Source organism: Hydra viridissima, unplaced genomic scaffold, assembly GCF_058129835.1.
Source record: "Hydra viridissima isolate aposymbiotic clone 2 unplaced genomic scaffold, HvirCarnegie_v1 scaffold_8, whole genome shotgun sequence".
Classification (NCBI taxonomy): Eukaryota; Metazoa; Cnidaria; class Hydrozoa; order Anthoathecata; family Hydridae; genus Hydra; species Hydra viridissima.
This window is the reverse complement of record NW_028324307.1, coordinates 13,322,999-13,341,618: the sequence shown is the minus strand read 5'-3', so window position 1 is coordinate 13,341,618 and position 18,620 is coordinate 13,322,999. Positions and strand designations below refer to the sequence as shown.

Below are 18,620 nucleotides of genomic sequence, written 5' to 3'. Positions count from 1 at the left end.
CCCAACAATCTTATCATGTAATCATATGAAAATAAATTCATATTTTATTAATCCTTATTCTTGCATACTATCACTTATCTATTCGTTTCACTATACTGTGACTTTAATTATTATAACTATGTCTTATTTACTTAGCCTATTATTTATGTTATATTTATTATATTAACCCTTAAACACATATTTTATTAACCTCTGTTAGGTGAACCTCTTTTGTTGGTGGCACATCAATAAGTTGTTTAATGCTTAATTGGTGGCGGTAAAAATTTTGGTTGTGCTGATTTAAAATATTTGTTGAGAAACACCTTCTCTTGATCAAAAATGATTATCAGCAGAAGACTGGCAAGAAAAGGGCAAGAAGGCTAAACTATTATTATTATTATTATTATTATTATTATTATTATTATTATTATTATTATTATTATTATTATTATTATTATTATTATCATTATTATTATTATTATTATTATTATTATTATTATTATTATTATTATTATTATTATTATTATTGTTATTGTTATTGTTATTATTACTATTATTATTATTATTATTATTGTTATTATTATTGTTATTTTTATTGTTATTATTATTGTTATTATTATTGTTATTATTATTATTATTCTTATTGTTATTATTATTATTGTTATTAACAACAGCTAGTAATAACAATAACAACAATAGCATTTACAGAGGAAGAAGAAGAAGAAGAAGAAGAAGAAGAAGAAGAAGAAGAAGAAGAAGAAGAAGAAGAAGAAGAAGAAGAAGAAGAAGAAGAAGAAGAAGAAGAAGAAGAAGAAGAAGAAGAAGAAGAAGAAGAAGAAGAAGAAGAAGAAGAAGAAGAAGAAGAAGAAGAAGAAGAAGAAGAAGAAGAAGAAGAAGAAGAAGAAGAAGAAGAAGAAGAAGAAGAAGAAGAAGACAAGTTATTAATTTGTAAATTAGCTTTGTTGTTCAAAAATATAACTCTTACGTACTGTGTATGACGTCAGTAATGTTAATTTTTTAAGACACTAAATAGCATAAACTGTAAGATCTAATATCATAAAATAAGAGTTTCAAACCAAAGATATGCTAGGGAGGAAGAGCCATTTTTATTAAAAACCTCTTTTCTATTCTATCTATATTATTCCAACATTACTTATAGTGTTTATCTGAGTTTCGAGTCCGCTTAATTTGGTAAGAATGTTTATTTTTTTGTTTGTAGACAATAGTACAACCAAAGAGTTAGCTTGAGCAGAGTCAACACCTTTTTAACATATATAGTTCCACTATTTTCTTTCAGATCCTTCCCCCCGCTATCTTTTTACCAGGTGCAAAAAGTTGATAACGAAAATAAAGAGCAGAAACTTCAAGAAGAGGGGAATGCTGAAAGAGAGGCTGATAAGTGCAGCACCATAAGAGGATATTTTGGGCATATTATTAAAAACAAAAGGTTTGATATCCTCCCACATATTGCATCATCAAGTCACCAAACAAATATGGAAGACTTTACTGAAACCATAAAGTGGCCTTCACAATGTGCACAACAGTTGGAGTTTGATACCATCCTAACCCTAGCACTAGTTCTCTCTAACCCTTTTCACGTTATTGAAACTGCTGGCTTCAAAATGCTACTGAATTATCTTTGTCAACAAGCCAACCCAAAAAGTCCAACCACCTTATCCAAATACAAGCTGCCAATGATTTATCGCAATCTAAGACTTGATATAAAGAAGCAAATTGAGAGGGACATCCCGCATTGCGAAATAGCAGCTTTCACAAAGATGGATGGATTGCAAGAAATGGTGATCCCTTCGTCTCCCTTACATTGAGTTATGATACCAAAGACTTTGAACTCAAAAACTTATCTTTGGGAGACATGCAGGGGTTTTGGTTGCTCTAGGAATAGACCACATGATTTCTCAATTTCCTGATCTTCAGAGGGAAGATCTTGGGTGGGTTTTTTTGATGCTGCAGCCAACATGAAGAAATCAATACGGAAAGCAAAGAGTTTTTCATCTACGCGAATTGTTTCTTTTTTTATCTACGTGAGTCTTTAATTTACTCTAGTCAGCTGTCCGAAAATGTTTTTACCATTCCAAATTTTAGGGCTTATGCTATTTCTTTCATGAGGCATTCACTGCTCGATCTTGAGCATTGTATGCAAATACAAAGTAAAAAAAGTATTAAAAAAATATTAAACGACAAAAAAATTTAAATGCTGGTTGTTTCTTTTTTCATTAAAAAAATCTAAAGTATAAAATATAAAATATAGAAAAAGTATAAAAGTTGTCTAAGCAGACTCAAGATTTTCTCAAAAAAGAACATTTCCCCATAGTCATAGTATTTAAATAGTCTGGAAACGCGGGCCGTTTTCTCATAACACTTAAGTTCCTTTCAATACTAGTGCTCAGACTACTTTAGAGTGCATCAAATTGTAAACATAGTACTTAGCTGCTACTTAATTTCATTTACTCTGTGATAAATATTGAAAATGCCAGGAGCCAATTGCGCTATATTTGGTTGTTCAGTATCAAGAAATCATGTTGGATTGTCTATATTTCGTATTCCAACAAAAGATGACGAATATAGTGCAAACTGGAGACAGAAGTTAATAAGTGTAATTACACATGACAGAGTGATTGACAAAGGATTGAAAGCTCAAATCGAAAAAAGAAATCTTTATATTTGTGAACGTCATTACACAAAGGATCAACTTCTTCGTCGTGAGTAAATTGGAGTATTTTATATATTCAATATACTGCTGCTTCAAGAAATTGGTTTGTATATGCCATATAATTATAATATATGGAAGCATTTCGTTGACTGTATAATTAGATGGATGACTTCAGATATAATACGTTATCTTCAAAATATATTTATTTGAAATGTTAGCTAATAGAGCCTAATAAACTTTATATTTTATATAAAGTTTACTTAGCTGGATTAGTTGACAAATATTATATCAGTATTAACATTGTGTTGGTATCTATACTGGAAACAAGAAAATTCAGGTACATTTTTATAATTTTAGATGATTTAAAAACTGCACTTATTCCTGGATCAATACCAAAAATAAATTTACCACAAAAAAGTTTTTCTATTTCAAGGTAAAATAAAATTATTTTGAAAAATAATAAAGAATATATATATATATATATATATATATATATATATATATATATATATATATATATATATATATATGAAAATAGTTTTTTGTTTATACTGTTGTATAATTGCAAATAAACTACTTGAATTGATAATTTTATTTTAAGCACAACTTCTCGTAAATCTGCAGAAATCATAGTTGATAAGAAATCCAATTTAAATACTCAACCAAACTCAATCCAGGAATGTTACAAATCAATGGAAGAATTTACTAAGCGTATAGTACATCTTAATCTTCCTTCTGGTTGGAATATAAATAATAATATTTCTCACGTTCATATTTTTGAAAAAGATGAAATTCATGCAGTTACAAAAACAGACATATTTATTGATGCTTCTTTAACATTTATACTTCGCATTTATGCCTGGCGTTTACCATCAACCCATGAAGTTTATAAAAGTTATGACAGTTCAATGAAAAATATCACTTTGTCAAACTTGATCAAAGTTATTTCAAGTTATAGTATTTGTCTAGGAGTCTCACTCAGTTCAGTTTTGAGCAAACTGAAATGTTGTGATAACTGTATTATAAATGAAAAAACTTTAATTTCTAAGTCTTCCAAATCATCAAAAAGAAAGCACAGTGTAGCGAAAAAGCCTGCTAAACTTAATGCACCAATATCATTGACTTCTCCAGATCGCCTAAAGTTAACAATTCAAAACTATAGAATTGAAAATAAGGAGTTGAAAGAAAAAATCATTGATTTACAAAATTCAATTTCAAAATCTGCCCTGACTATCAGTTCAAGTTTAAGTGATGATTTAATATCAATTATGTCAAATGCAGATCAAAACAAAATCTCACCTTTTATGAAGCTATTTTGGGAGGAGCAGCAAAAATATTTGAGGTTATCTCCAACTAATGTAAGATATCATCCTATAATAATTCGATACTGTCTTTCACTGGCATCAAAGTCTGCTGCAATGTATGATGATATACGTTACAATGAGAAATCAAGAACAGGTTTTCTTGTCCTTCCAAGTCTTCGTCGCTTACGTGATTATAAAAATTACATTAAACCTAAACGTGGATTCAATAAGGAAATAATTGATGAATTAAAAGAAAAAACCAAAGATTTTTCGGAGCAAGAAAAATTTATTGTCATTCTAATGGATGAAATGAAAATTCAGGAAAACTTAGCTTGGGACAAGCACACTGGGGAGATTGTGGGTTATGTTGATCTTGGTGATGCTGATGTTAACATAGCAACTTTGCCAAAAGTAGATGATTTTGCTACCCATGTTTTAGTATTTCTTGTTCGTAGTATTGTCAATCCTTTTAAATTTAGTTTAGCTAACTTTGCAACAACTGGAGCCACCGCTTGTCAAATTTTTCCATTGCTTTGGAAAGCAATTGGAATTTGTGAATTAAATTCCTTAAAAGTTATTGCTGTAACTTGTGATGGAGCTTCTGCAAATCGCAAGTTGTTTAAAATGCATTTTACCATGACACGTAATGATGATATGAATCCGCATGTTGATGTCACATATAGAACCCTTAACTATTTTAGTTCAGAAAAACGATTTATTTATTTTATATCTGATCCACCACATTTAATTAAGACAGTTCGTAACTGTTTATCTAACTCAAAAAATGCAGAAGGAACAAGATATATGTGGAATGGTGGTATGTTCATATTGTGGAATCATATTGCTGATATATTTTATGAGGACAGAGAATGTGGCTTACATATTTTGCCTAAACTCACTTTTGAACATATAAAATTGACGCCATATTCAATAATGAATGTTAAACTTGCTGCTCAAGTGCTAAGTTCTACTGTATCAAAAGTTTTATTACATTACGGACCACCTGAAGCTGAAGGCACTGCTAAGTTTTGTGCCTTAATGGATAGCTTCTTTGATATAATGAATATAAGAAGTTTAAATGGTCATAAATTTGATCTAAAACCAAATCTAGCTCCATTCTCATCATTAAATGATGATAGGTTTTTTTGGTTACAAAGTGTTTTTTTGCAATACTTTAAAGATTGGTTAAAATCTATTGAAGAGCATCCTGGAGATATTTCAAAAATTTCAAAATCAAAGATGTTCATTGCCCATCAAACATATGAAGGTTTGAAGATTACAGTTCATTCAATTATAGAATCTGTTCAGTTTTTACTGCAGCAAAATGTAAAATATGTTTTAACTGAACGCTTTTGTCAGGATCCAATTGAAAATTATTTTGGACGCCAACGATCACTTGGATCACGAAAAGATAATCCATCTGTTAATGACTTTGGTTACAATGATAACATGATAAGAAATCAGAAAGTATTTCTTCCTGTAACTGGAAATGTAATTAGCTATACAGATAATACGAGTGATAGTATTAAATCGTGTTAAAAAAAAAATTTAAACCAAGTAAAAACTGTATTAAACATAAGATAATATTTTTTGATGAGTTCAATTATTAATATTTTTCACTTAAAATTTAACATATATAGATTTCGACTTATTTTCTTTTTTAAAAATGTAGTACACTATTTTTAAAATTTTTTTTGGTATAAATGTATTGGTCAAAAATAATCAATTTTAAAGATCTGTCTATATCAAAATTTATCTTACAATTTAAAAAAATGGTAACACTATAAAGTATTAGATGTGTTATTGTTAATTTAAAATTGAAAAAACAATTATATTAATTTTGTTATTGATATTGTATATATCAAAGTTGATTTATACAATATCAATATGAAATATATCATAAACTTATACATCATAAAAGTAAGTCATTAAGTATTCATTTTACTACTTCAGGAGTAGTTAGTAATATGCTATTAATATTTTTAAAAGATATGTGGCTATGAAAATAGCCGTTTTCATAAGTCCAAGTCATGCCAAGTCTTTAATGTCCTTGTTCCAAAGTTGAGACTTTTTTTTTAATTGCTTTTCTTAATGCATTTGATTTTGTTTGACTTTTAGAAATCTTGAAAGCTTGCAACTTATCTTTCACATAGGAAAATGTACGAACACGTATATACAGAGTTAGAAGATCTTCTAATAAATTAAGTGCTATTTCTTTTTGAACTTTATCAGTTGAACTATGTATAATTTTTGAAAAGTTAACAAGCACAAAAGAGTCTTTAATTAACGTATCAACTATTTCTTTGCAATTGATAGTATGAGATGACTTTTTTGCCATAGAAATAAAATGGTACTCTGCAGTAGTAAAGATACAAATAACCTCTTTACTTACTTTCCATAAACCACCCCTATCATGCAAATTAACATGTTTATGCTCTGGCAAAGAAATTGTTTCTCCTGTACATTTACCAGCAAGCAAAAATGATAAACACTGTTTATGATACAAACTAGACATGTTAGAACTAAATCTAATTCTACGATAAAAGGTACCAAAAACATAACCACTAAGATAAGCGATAATAGATTTTTCTTTTTCAGTAAACTGATAAGATTCATGTTTAAATGTTAAAACATCATTATTAAAGGAGGCGCCAGTCAGATGAGCCAAGACCAGATTAGCAACTTCAAAACTTAAAAGAAGAGTGCAGTTTTGGCTAAGATTTTTAAAAGGACTTGGTGCTTCAGAAAATATTTTGTAGAAAGCTGGGTAAAAATTTTCAGCATTTCCATCAAATGATTCAATAATACTTTTTATTAAAGAATAAGCTGTATTGACCTCTATACATGTCAATTTAAAATTTTTAAATTCAGTTCTTATTTTAGTAGGGTAGCATTCATCTATGGCAAGCTTTTCTGCACTCTGAATCAAGTAATTTTGAAAGCAATTAGAATGAAGAATAAGCTCTGCTATTTTTTTCTCTTTACTAAACTGTTTATCAATAAGCTTGTCCTTGTGCTTGGCATTGAGGTGACGAGTTAAACCACCTTGTGATAAACATCTTTTTTCGCAATATAAACACAAAAATACACGCTCTTCATTTGCGTTAGGAATATTTCCAACAGCTAACTCAACAGTCGAACTAAAATTAGGATCAGTCTCCAACAAATCTTCATCAATAGCAGCTAAAACAGCATCAAATTCATCTAAATTATTAGAAACTGCGGCAGAAAAAGTCATTTTAAAATTATTTGATGCACTCTCAGTCCGGTCACCCTTAAATGTTCAAGTTATTGAACGAAATCCATAGAAGACGACCCGCGTTTCCAGACTATTTAAATACTATGGCTATGTTTATATGAACACAAAATGTTGGGAAAGTAGGGTAGGCCAATCCATATAGGAGCTCAATTTTAGATTAGTCAAATTGATCAAATTGTAATGGTCATAGACCGTCAGCTAAGTATTTCACCATCAACAATCCTAGACTCGATTACATCATTGCATCACGGGTCTTGATTATGCTATAGATCTTTTGAGAATACCTAAAATCTATGAGCGCAGTTTTTTGATCATTTGGATCTTCCAGAAGTTTCTTTAGAACTCATCATTTTTTAATAAGTAATCATTTTTAAGTAATAAAAATTCTTTTCTTAAAGTTTCGGTTCTTAAAGTTTTTCACTTTTTTAGTCTCAATGATTAATTTCAAGGCTGACATCAATCTAACTTAAGCATGATTTTTATTTTGTCAATTCTGCGCTAAAACATATTATGCATTATGATGATATCAAGCATTGCGCCAAGATAATTGTTCTCCCTTCTTGTGTAATACGGCATTTTACTGGAAAAAAAAAAAAAGTATGACGTTTTACCATGTAAAAGACACGAAAGACATGATAAAACAGCGTATTAGTTGGTTATATCATTTCCTAATATTTTTCTTTCATGTCCACCAATTTACATACAGCAGCAATGTGTACCAAACATTATCACCTTTTGTGCAATATAGTTTCTTCTATACTGCATCGCTTCTGTCTTTTTTGCTCTTTATTATCTGTAAAAGAACTTCTGTTTGAATTCCTTTGATCTGAACTCAATTTGTTTTGAGTTTTATCATATTGTTTTTTTTTTGATTTTCCAAAGTAATCTATTGAATGAGCTTAACAGATAAATGTCAACTCAAAACTTGTTAAAAGCTATACAAGGTGGCTTAAAATAAAAAGAAAAGACAAATAGGTGTTTGTGAGTCAACACAACATCAGAACACAACATCATAAAACATGGTTTTGAGGTCCTGTGTATCAAAATAAATAAGCAAGTGAAAGATAAGTACGTTTGATTGTCAAAGTATATTGTTTGCGTCCTCAGCAACGTCATTGCAACGCAGTTTTCATTACTAAACTACTTGTTCAAGCTTCTAAATCATAATAAAATTATTGACACGGTACATTAAACATTTCATACCTTTTTTGGGTTTTTCTAAAAAAGCCACTTTTCACAAATTAGCAAACTTTAAAACCTGAAGTTTTTAGTTTGAAGCTAGTTGATTACTTAAAACTCAGAATGCTTTAATTGTTAATTGACTTAGGTAATGAATCAGAATTACAAATGATTTCAGTGTCAAAGTATGTTAACAACCTTTCTTTCCAACTTGCTGTATATTTTAACGCAAAGGTTAGGACATGCGATATGCTCGTAAAGGTAAAAAATTCGTTTTTTTTAAGGGTGCTATGTAATTATAACAGAAAAGTAACATCAGAATTATTTTTAAAAAAATACTAACATCAAGTACACTCATGACGTTAAAGAGTCAACCTTTTGCTTGCAACTTCATAAAAACTGTCTTTACGCTGGTGTCAATGCTGTCTTTGGTAAGCTAGGCAATATTTTTCTTAGGAAAGGAGTTACAATTGATGTTTTTTTAAAGAGAAAACTTCAAGTCCATTGATCCAAAGACGACGTTTTGCAATAGCTGAAGATTTTATTTTACAATTAGCGTCGCATTCCTTAGCAAGTGGAAGCTGAAATAAGATTATTAAAAATAAAAAAACTGAAATAAAAATTTTTAAAAATGTCTTTAAAAAAAAATGTTTTTTCTGTTAAAACAGAAAAACAACTACTTTGTAATTTGTTTAATGTATGGTATGTTAATCGAAATCTATACATACATAATTCTCATTTTCTGTATTGCGATTCTGAATTTCACACAAAAAGTACAGAATAGTGTTGACAAATATCACAGATAGCATTAGATATCTATTTAACATCTTTAAAATTGTCGAAATTCGCACAAAAAGCAATAAATATTCTTGAAAATTACACTGACAGCATTGGACATCAACTTTAAATTTTTTTAACTCGCTCTACATTGTTTGGACGTTCAAGAGAAGGGCGGAGGATAAAGGATTTTAAACTTGCATTGTTTGCTTAAACCCCCATGGAGGAAATTTAAGAAAAGCCATGCTGGCTTTTCATCAATTTTATGGATTGATAGTTGCAAACCAAATGTTTCAGTATCCCATTCGGGATACTGAAACATTTGGTTTGCAAAATATCATGAAATTGAAGAAAAAGAAAAAAACTAGTGTAATCAAGTAAAATTAGAAAGTGGTGTCAAAAAGTGATAAAGCAGAAATTTTATATTTAGCAACACTTTTTAAATAAACAAAATAATATTAAAAATATATATTTCTTATATCTTCTACATATTACACATTCAATATTCTTTTGAAATTTTTTTTTTCTTGTTTTTTAAAAAAGCGAATAAATTTTTTTTTGAAGTTAATATGGATGGCAGACCAAAATTTTAATTAAAAATTAGATCAAAAAACCTTCCGATTTTTAACTTAAATGGCACTTAAAACCCTACATGGCGTTGAAAGGTTCTCTGTTTTCTTTTGTGATATTAGAGCGCAATTACTAAGAAATATACAGTAACTCTAAAATTTGTCAAGTCAAATAAAAGTATATTCCTATACAATTAATATCCTGTTTAAGTTTTTTCATTTTATTCTACAACACTTATATTTATTTTTTTCTCGAGTAATTAAAAAGATTTCTTTCGACAACTGAATTTTCAAAATGGGGAAAAATAATTATTTGTATGATTTGTATTTAAAAAAATTTTTTTTTAACCTGAAATATTAATTTTTAGTCTATTATTTTGGAAATTCAGTTTTACATTAAAAAGCATGTAAGACCTGTGAATAATACATATGAAATAAACTGTCATAGTAACAAAACATGGAGAATTGGTTCACGAAATTTACACTTTATTTTATAACTTTATCTATCAATTCTTCTATTTGCAATTTTTTGAATTTTTATACTTTTAAAAAGTTTTTTGTTTAACATGTTGACTGCCAACTACGAGAGACAACTCGTAGATTGTGGTTGAAGCCTGAATAACTCTTAGTTGAGTTAACTAAGAGTTATCTCGTCCTATGTTTACTTGCCATTTATAGTTGGCTTCTGCGAAGAGATTTCTGTTACAGAAGCCAACTACGAGATAATTCGTATCACCTTTTTTTTTTTAAAAAAAAAAACACATTATGCTTTTTGATGATAACTGGGCACTAGAATTTGAGTTTTTAATAATATGTGATAAAATCAAATTGTCATTTTTGGCCAGATTTCTGAAAATTGCCGTAGCAGTCAACCTGTTAAGTTTTTTTTTTTAATTTTTATTTTCAAATGTTTTATATATTGTCATAAATTAAATTTGATAATAAATGCGAAAGTAAAATCAACGAGTGTTAAGTCCTGAAAAAGAAATTGAGATATACTATAAAATTACTTTTAGAAAGTTAGTGAGGTTTTTTTTACATTGTGTTCTTGACATCAGATTGACATCAGATTGACATCAGATTGACATCAGATTGACATCAGATTGGCATCAGATTGACATCAGATTGACATCAGATTGCTACTTTACCCCTATTTAGATGCTAATGGCTTACAATTAAAAGTTTTGCTCGACTCAAACATGTAACGTATTTTATTGAAGAAAAGTGTGAGCCAACCGAAACACCGGTTGAATGCATATGTACAATTCCAGGAACACAAAATGTACGATGATAACAAAAATACAGGACAAAAGAACTTAAATTTCTATTCTGCAGGAAAAGTCTCAAATTTTTAGAAACTATTTCGTCAGGAACAAAGGGTTTTCGGTTGTTAGGTTAACCAATAGATTCTAGGTAGGACTTAATAGTACATTTAAAACTCAAGTGCCTGCCAATGCAAAAAGTTGGAAGAAAACGAAAAAGAAATAAGAGTAGAAAATAAAACAGCAATGATGATGATGAGATTTTAAAATCATTAAATTTTATTAATTGAAATTTGTTGATGTTGTAATTTCTTTAAAGTCTTTAAATCGATTTTTGAAAAAAGTCATTTGCTTGATTATAAAATAAAACTCGACGTCATAACCCAGATAACACATAGGCATCGGGCCGATATCGGCGCGACGTCCACATTCGATCGGCTTAAGATGTAATTTTTATATCTTTTTGATGGGCGGCTGCTCATCGGCAGGACGTAAACAAAAATGTCAAAAAGGCATCGGCGCGACGTCCGTATTTGATTGACTAAAGATGTAATTTTTACATCTTTTTGACGGGCGGCTGCTCATCGGTAGAACGTAAACAAAAACGTGAAAATTACATCGGCACGACGTCTGCATTTTGGTTCATATGTAATTTTTACATATTTTGGATAAAATACAAAACGAAATAATAAAATTTAACAGTTTTTAGTAATATTTTTAGTAACATAATAACATCGAATAATAAAATAAAAATATAACTGACAATATAGTAAAACATTACCATAATTACGCGTCCAATAAAATAAAAAGTTAAGCAATAAAGAAGTTAAATATGTACAAAAAAAAAAACGTATGCTTATAAACAAAACAAAAAAACTTTTTGAAAAACGAAATAATAAAATTATAACATTTTTTTAGTAACAATTGCTAAAAGGCTTCTGCATTAGTTTTGGCTTCGGCTCTTTTTTTACGACCTCCACCTCTATCCGATGAAACACGAAGCCACGTTTTTATAGCCGACTCAATTTCAGCATTTTTGGCATCTTTTGTCATGGTATTTGCACGAACGGAATCTGTACAATATACAAATTTATACAAATATACTTTAATCACCTCATATTCAACACAAACAACATATACTACTAAAATCACTAATTAAACATATACTATTAAAATCACTAATCAAACATATACTACTAAAATCACACTGTGTTCAATCAAAATTTACTTTAATAATACTTAGCGCAATACAAAAACTCCTTTAAAAGATTAAGAATCGGTCACAAATCAGCATACGCCATTTGGCATATTGTGTATGCACAAAATGTGTGGAACTTTTGTTATGTATAGTATATGCTTAACTCAATATAACCAAACAATTTCATGCAATGTTTCTAAAAAATATAACTGTTATGCAACAATGCATAATAGTTGAGGAAACTTCCACTTTTAGTAAATCATGTTTAATTTTATATCAATTTACACTATATGCAAACCAGTCTAACGTCAAAGATACTCTTTTACAAACAGTAATAACAAAAAATATAAATTAACTCAAATAATAGGATTAGAAGTGTTTACTAACCACAAACAATGTCCTTAATATGAAGGGCTGAAAAGGCGTGTTTGTTTCCATGGCCCATGAAATTAAATTTGTTAGCCAATTCATCAGTCATGACCATTTTCATAACTCTTCTGACAGTTTCCTTCACTGTAGCACCTCCCTGAAGACCCAGATGTTGAGTCTAAAGAAATTATATAATTTAAACTTACACTAGAAATGTTAAAAGTTTGTCACTATATTAAAAAACTTACTAATTGTAACTTGTCTAGTGCGGATAGTCTCAATTTTTTTTCAAAACTTTGCACTTGTTCGAATGTTTGCAATGGCAAATTTAAATTTTCGGGCAACTTTGAATTAACTCCCTGAACTTGTAAATCAAGATGCTTCAAAATCACATTTTGTTGCTGTGAAAGATATTGAATTTGAGCCTTTATATCATCATTCTGCTTTTTAACTTCCACAAGCAACTTAATTACATCACCTATAAATTATAACCATCAATTACAAATTATAGATTTTTATCATCCTAATAATGGTATTTTTTAAAATTAAATTTTATAGTCAAAAATATTTTAATTAACTAAATAACAAATTTAAATTTAATAAAACCAGATTTATTTCCTAACTACTTCTACTACTTAACTAATTTAATTGATCCTCGATATTTTATCACACATTATTATTTATTACAAGTGTTAATACAAGTTTTTTGAATAAACTTTATAAACAACATATAAATTACCATAAACTGCCTGTTCAGTGCGTGGTAGATAATTTGTAGTTTCCGATTGAGGTGTTCTAAAATCACTTGAAATTTTAGAAATAAAATCTTGTGGCTCTTTTTCATCATTATATGATTTCTGATTCACTATTTCGTGGCTATTGTAACTAGATTCCATAGAATTCAAATGCATAGTTGAGTTATGCATTATTTGTGTATCTGCAGAATGGAATCTTGCGGTATTAAAAGGTGGTTTATGTCGTAAAACAGGTTGTTCAGGTGCTAAAGTTGATGCCATACGAGATTCAAACTGACAATTGTTCTGATAAGATGACTGATCAGATGCATATCTAAGGGGTGGTTGAGGGGGCAGTAAAAGCTTTTTAGTATCGGGTTTATTTTTCAAAATACATTTATTAGACATCTGAAAATCAAAATTATCAAAATTATCTTTATTAGTCTTTGGTTTCTTTTTTGACGTTACTTGAAAAACATCAATGCTTAAGCCTACGTTATTCATATTCATATATCGAGTATTTATATCAACATCATCTTCATTAGGAAAATCATCAACACTCATTTTCTTTCGTTTTTCAGATTTCATCTTTTCTGTGTCAGATGTAGCTGTATCTAAATCAGATGTTATCTCTCCCTTCTTGGCTTTTTTCCTAGCAGTCTCGTATTCTTCTTTAAAATAAAATAAAAAAATTTAAAATAATGCAAATTTTTTTTTTAGTATACCAAATATTTTATTATATTATATATTATATTTAATAATAAAAAACATATACATTTAATTAAAAATAAACATAGAAATGCCATTAAATGATTTTAATAATGCTGTGAAGACATTTATGTGACATTAGCTGTGAATACACTATTTAATTGTAAATAACATTGCCACAAAATACTCACAACAGCTAAGTAGATGTAACAATGGCTTTTGCAATAAATTTAAATTGATAAAAAAAAGTAGACAAGTATACTAACCATATACTCCAAGACACTTGACAGTAAACTGTAACCAATCTGTTTCAGGTATTTGCAATGACTTGACTGCCTTTACAATCATATGAATAGGTGTAGATTTAGGAGGCCAAGCACAACATGTTCGGTCCTGTGAAAGCCAAAACAATGGCACAGCATCTACCTCTTCTCCGTTGCTGGTTTGAAAAACGACTACTGTATACTAATAAAATACATTTACATTACATCATTCTTCATATATTAAAATACATCAGTTAAAACTAAGAAAATACATCAAGTAATGACTAAAAAAAACTTAAAAAAATAAGAAATGATAAAATTAAAAAAAACAGAGGTATAAATTTAACAAACCTTAAACATTTTCCAGATGGCTTCAATAATAAATGGATGAACTAATGAAATTAATATTTATTTCAACCAAGGTCATAAACACAGTCTTGGTCAATTATAAAACTCACTTACTTTTTACTTACTAGTATGCAGCACAAAAAAATTTGTAATGTAATTTATGCAAAACTAGTATATTTAAACACTACAAAAAAACAATTAATATAATCAGAAATAATTATAGCAGAGAAATGTAAAAATTTGTAATACATGTGTACAAGTGAAATATTTTCAAAATATAAGTAAGATGGATAAAAAATAAAAATTTTTTTTAAATTATGCATTGTTATTGGTCATCAAAGTTGTTAATTCTTTTAAAAAACATGCCTTTAGGAACTCCAGAGCACCATAAAGGTGCTTTTAAGATCCAAAATGGTTGATTATGTCTTGGTTTAGATTAGGAAAATAATTCACAACATAATATAACAACCTCTAATTATGAACCAAAAGGAAAACATGCTAATATATTACATATTCATAAAAGTAAAGTGTATACACAAAAAAGTGTATACTTATACATTCATTTATATTTATACTAAAAAATTAAAATAAAATTGGTCAGACAGCATTAATGTTACATATACAAAAAAGTGTATTTTCTAATATTACAACTAAATTATCAGTTGTACAACCTTTTATGAGTCTAATAAAAAATTGTGTGTAAAAAAGGAATAATAACATATGAATTGTTTCCATAAGGCAAACATACACATTTTTGATAAAAATCATCACTGTTAATAGTTTCATAAGAACCACAAGGATTGGAAACATGTAAGACATTTAAAGTAGATGATGGCAAAGGTGATATATAGAAATCCTGACTAAGTTTGAAAAGTTCAACAATTACTTTATATTTAAACTGGTCCACACTCAATATGTTGCGTACCAAACATGGCTGTCCGTTTAACTTTAAAAAGCAATTGTTCCCTGGAGATGTTGACAAAACTAATCCATTTGGAAGACTGAGTTTACAATATTGTTTTAAACAACTTACACCAAAAGGCACTGGTCCAATATTGTGTTCTTTTTGTGGTGTATAAAGTTTTTTATTGACAAGCAACAAAGTTTTTTTACTATTTCGTCTCTCCTCTAAACGCCTCTCAACCTGTTTTAAAATAAATGATGGCTTGCGAACAAGTTTTTTTAGAGTACCTAGCTTATTTTTAAATGGAAAAGCAGAAAAGTTATCTAAAGGGCCAAAGTTCTTTACATCATCAGCCAAATGAATTAAACAATGAACATTGTATACAAGCATGCCTGTACCATATAAAACTTTCATATTTTCTACACATACAATAAGAAGTTGTTTTGCATAATCTAAATACTGCCTACAAAATTGTGGACTTGCTAGAATAGAAATTGCTACAGACAAAAATAAAAAATTTTCATACAAATTTGTTGGTAAAACGTCACACAGTACAACGGGACCAGTATAAAGAAGAAACTGTCTCAGTTCAGTTGCCTTCCACCTCATAAGTTCAGACACAGATCTAGGCTTTCTGGCAAACTCTGTAGGCATGTGAGCAGCACACCCCACCAATAAGGAAGAGAGTAATGTAATTTGCTGAGCTGAGCACCTAACACTTTTAGGACCCTTTAACCAACAAAGCAAAAGTCTTCGAACAACTCCTAGACACACATAAATGCATGTAATCAAGGGGAAAACCTGATACCATGCCAATCGGTAATGCACTCAGTGGTGAAAGCCCTAAATGATGATCTTCGTCTACTTGCCTGTCAAACTGATCATCAGTTCTCAATGGTGCATTTAATTCCTGAAATATAACCTTTCCATTCCATTCTCCTTCTACTCTGCATTTATCACACCCAAAGTATCCACTATGCGATTTTATACATTTGATCATAGCTCGAGCAGGGGCATCACATACAAAACTATGCAAAGCAATTTCATAATGTTCACCTGCAATTAACAATCCATGGCTGACTAACTTCTTACAGTCTATTACAAACTGTTCAAAATAATCAGTTAAACTTACTGGTTTGCTATTACCACTATATATGCCTACAACAAAAGGCTTCTTTTTTTCACTCTGTCTTACGATGCATAAAATAGGCCACAAACAAGAGCTACTACTCTTAAATAAAGGAAGACCATCAATACTAAATTGCAATTCAAGTTTGTTGCATTGTGTAAGTTCCCCACTTCTATATAAATCCTCAATTCCATATTGGATACCTAAATGCAAATACTCTCCTCCACTTCTAAGAGCAGCAACAGAACTATTTCGTGGTGTGTGCAAAAGAGTACGAGCATCTAATGGCAATTCATTGTGATAATTGTTTAGCAGTTTTAACAGAGCAGTTAGAGCAATATTTTTAATGTCAAATAATACAGCCCAACTACTGAGTTGTTCAATTAATGAATGTTCAATATCATTAACTTCTTTAATAGTTTCTGCGTTACTGTCATTAACTACATTATAATAGGTATTATTATCACATATATCAAAATCAATGTCAAACTCCCTTGTCTTATATTCACCAATGTTTAAAAAATTACTATCATTATTATTATTAATATTGTCTGCAACACAGCAACTTTCATTAGAAATACTTATCGTATTTATTGTATTAGCAGATATACTATTTTTATCATCCATTGCAACAAATAAAATTTTATTTGCAAGTTTTTTAACATGTCGAGCACGTGTCCAATAAGATTCAGTTTTTACTTTTTCCATTTTATATCTTCTTTTTTATTATATATTATATTAATATTGTATAAAAGAAAGAGATATTTCAAAATTATTGTTTATTTGTTTGACAATTACTTTATATATATATAAATAAATATATATATATATAAATATATATATATATATATATATATATATATATATATATATATATATATATATATATATATATATATATATATATATATATATATATATATATATATATATATATATATATATATATATACACACAATAACAATAATAATAATAATAATATTACTATTATTATTATTATTATTAACAATAATAGTAACAATAATAATAAGTACAAAAAAACTTAATTGTGGATTTTATAACTTTTAGAAATTTTTAGAACTTTAAATCAAATTTAATCCAAAAATATAAAAACATGTTTAGTAAAAAATATACAAACGTGTTTTAAAATACGCAAAATAATTTTTTTTTTAACAAACGATAACACACCCATCGGCAGAAGAAAAGAATTACTCTGGCAAGCTCCAGAAAAACCCTTTGGTGGGAGCAATTTTGACACTTTCCTGATCTCAAAACTATAAAAACTGAAATCATCCATCACCGTCCGTGAAAGAAATTTCATTTTTAAATTTATGCTTTATAAAAAACAGCAAATGACAGCATTAAAAGTTTTTGGCATTTTTACAGCCGCAGTAACCTTAGATTTTCATATTAAAAACAATTAAAAACATATAATCTGGTTAGAGAAACTAATTAGAATATAAAACTGCAAATAATTTCATTTTTACTAAATCTGAGAATGAGCAATTATTAATGATCTACATTGCTCTTTTGTTACGCTAACTTTAGGTATTCAGTATAAAATTTTGCGATCATTAATTGAATATTGTTTGTAACTTCCATGCTGTAATTTAACCAAAATTAAAAAATAATTTTTAATTTTGAAACTATATAACTTTTATCAAATCCAAGAAACAGCAATTATCATTTTTAAATTTGTGCTGTTACTCAAATTTTGAATTGCGCACTAAAAAATCTACATTTCAGTATTGTTATGGAATAATTTTTTAAAAGAATAGTTTTTTCAGTTTCTAAACCTAAATTGAAGCAAAAGAATGCCAAATCAAGCCAAATCACACGATGACTGCAGAAAAACCGTCTGTTTTCTCTGCATGAGAAAGAGCTCAAGGTATTGTGTTATTTTTTCCTTTTTCTTTAATAATTTGATTTATTTATAAAACATTTATTTCTTCATTTGAATATTTAA

The 18,620-nt window shown here is 28.6% G+C and overlaps 2 protein-coding genes across 2 annotated transcripts; one reads left to right on the top strand and one right to left on the bottom strand.

Annotated features, from left to right (window-relative positions):
- Positions 1 to 1,074: 1,074 nt before the first annotated feature.
- On the top strand, positions 1,075 to 6,249 carry LOC149885208 (uncharacterized). Its single transcript, XM_090095185.1, has 3 exons — positions 1,075 to 2,699; positions 3,008 to 3,083; positions 3,252 to 6,249. The coding sequence occupies exons 1-3, from the start codon at positions 2,468 to 2,470 to the stop codon at positions 5,491 to 5,493; spliced, it is 2,550 nt and encodes an 849-aa protein (XP_089951311.1). The 5' UTR covers positions 1,075 to 2,467; the 3' UTR covers positions 5,494 to 6,249.
- Positions 6,250 to 11,694: 5,445 nt separating this feature from the next.
- On the bottom strand, positions 11,695 to 15,055 carry LOC145194949 (uncharacterized). Its single transcript, XM_090095204.1, has 6 exons — positions 14,624 to 15,055; positions 14,276 to 14,474; positions 13,307 to 13,972; positions 12,816 to 13,045; positions 12,586 to 12,745; positions 11,695 to 12,073 (listed from the first exon to the last, which is right to left on the bottom strand). The coding sequence occupies exons 1-6, from the start codon at positions 14,630 to 14,632 to the stop codon at positions 11,928 to 11,930; spliced, it is 1,410 nt and encodes a 469-aa protein (XP_089951330.1). The 5' UTR covers positions 14,633 to 15,055; the 3' UTR covers positions 11,695 to 11,927.
- Between the last annotated feature and the right edge of the window lie 3,565 nt (positions 15,056 to 18,620).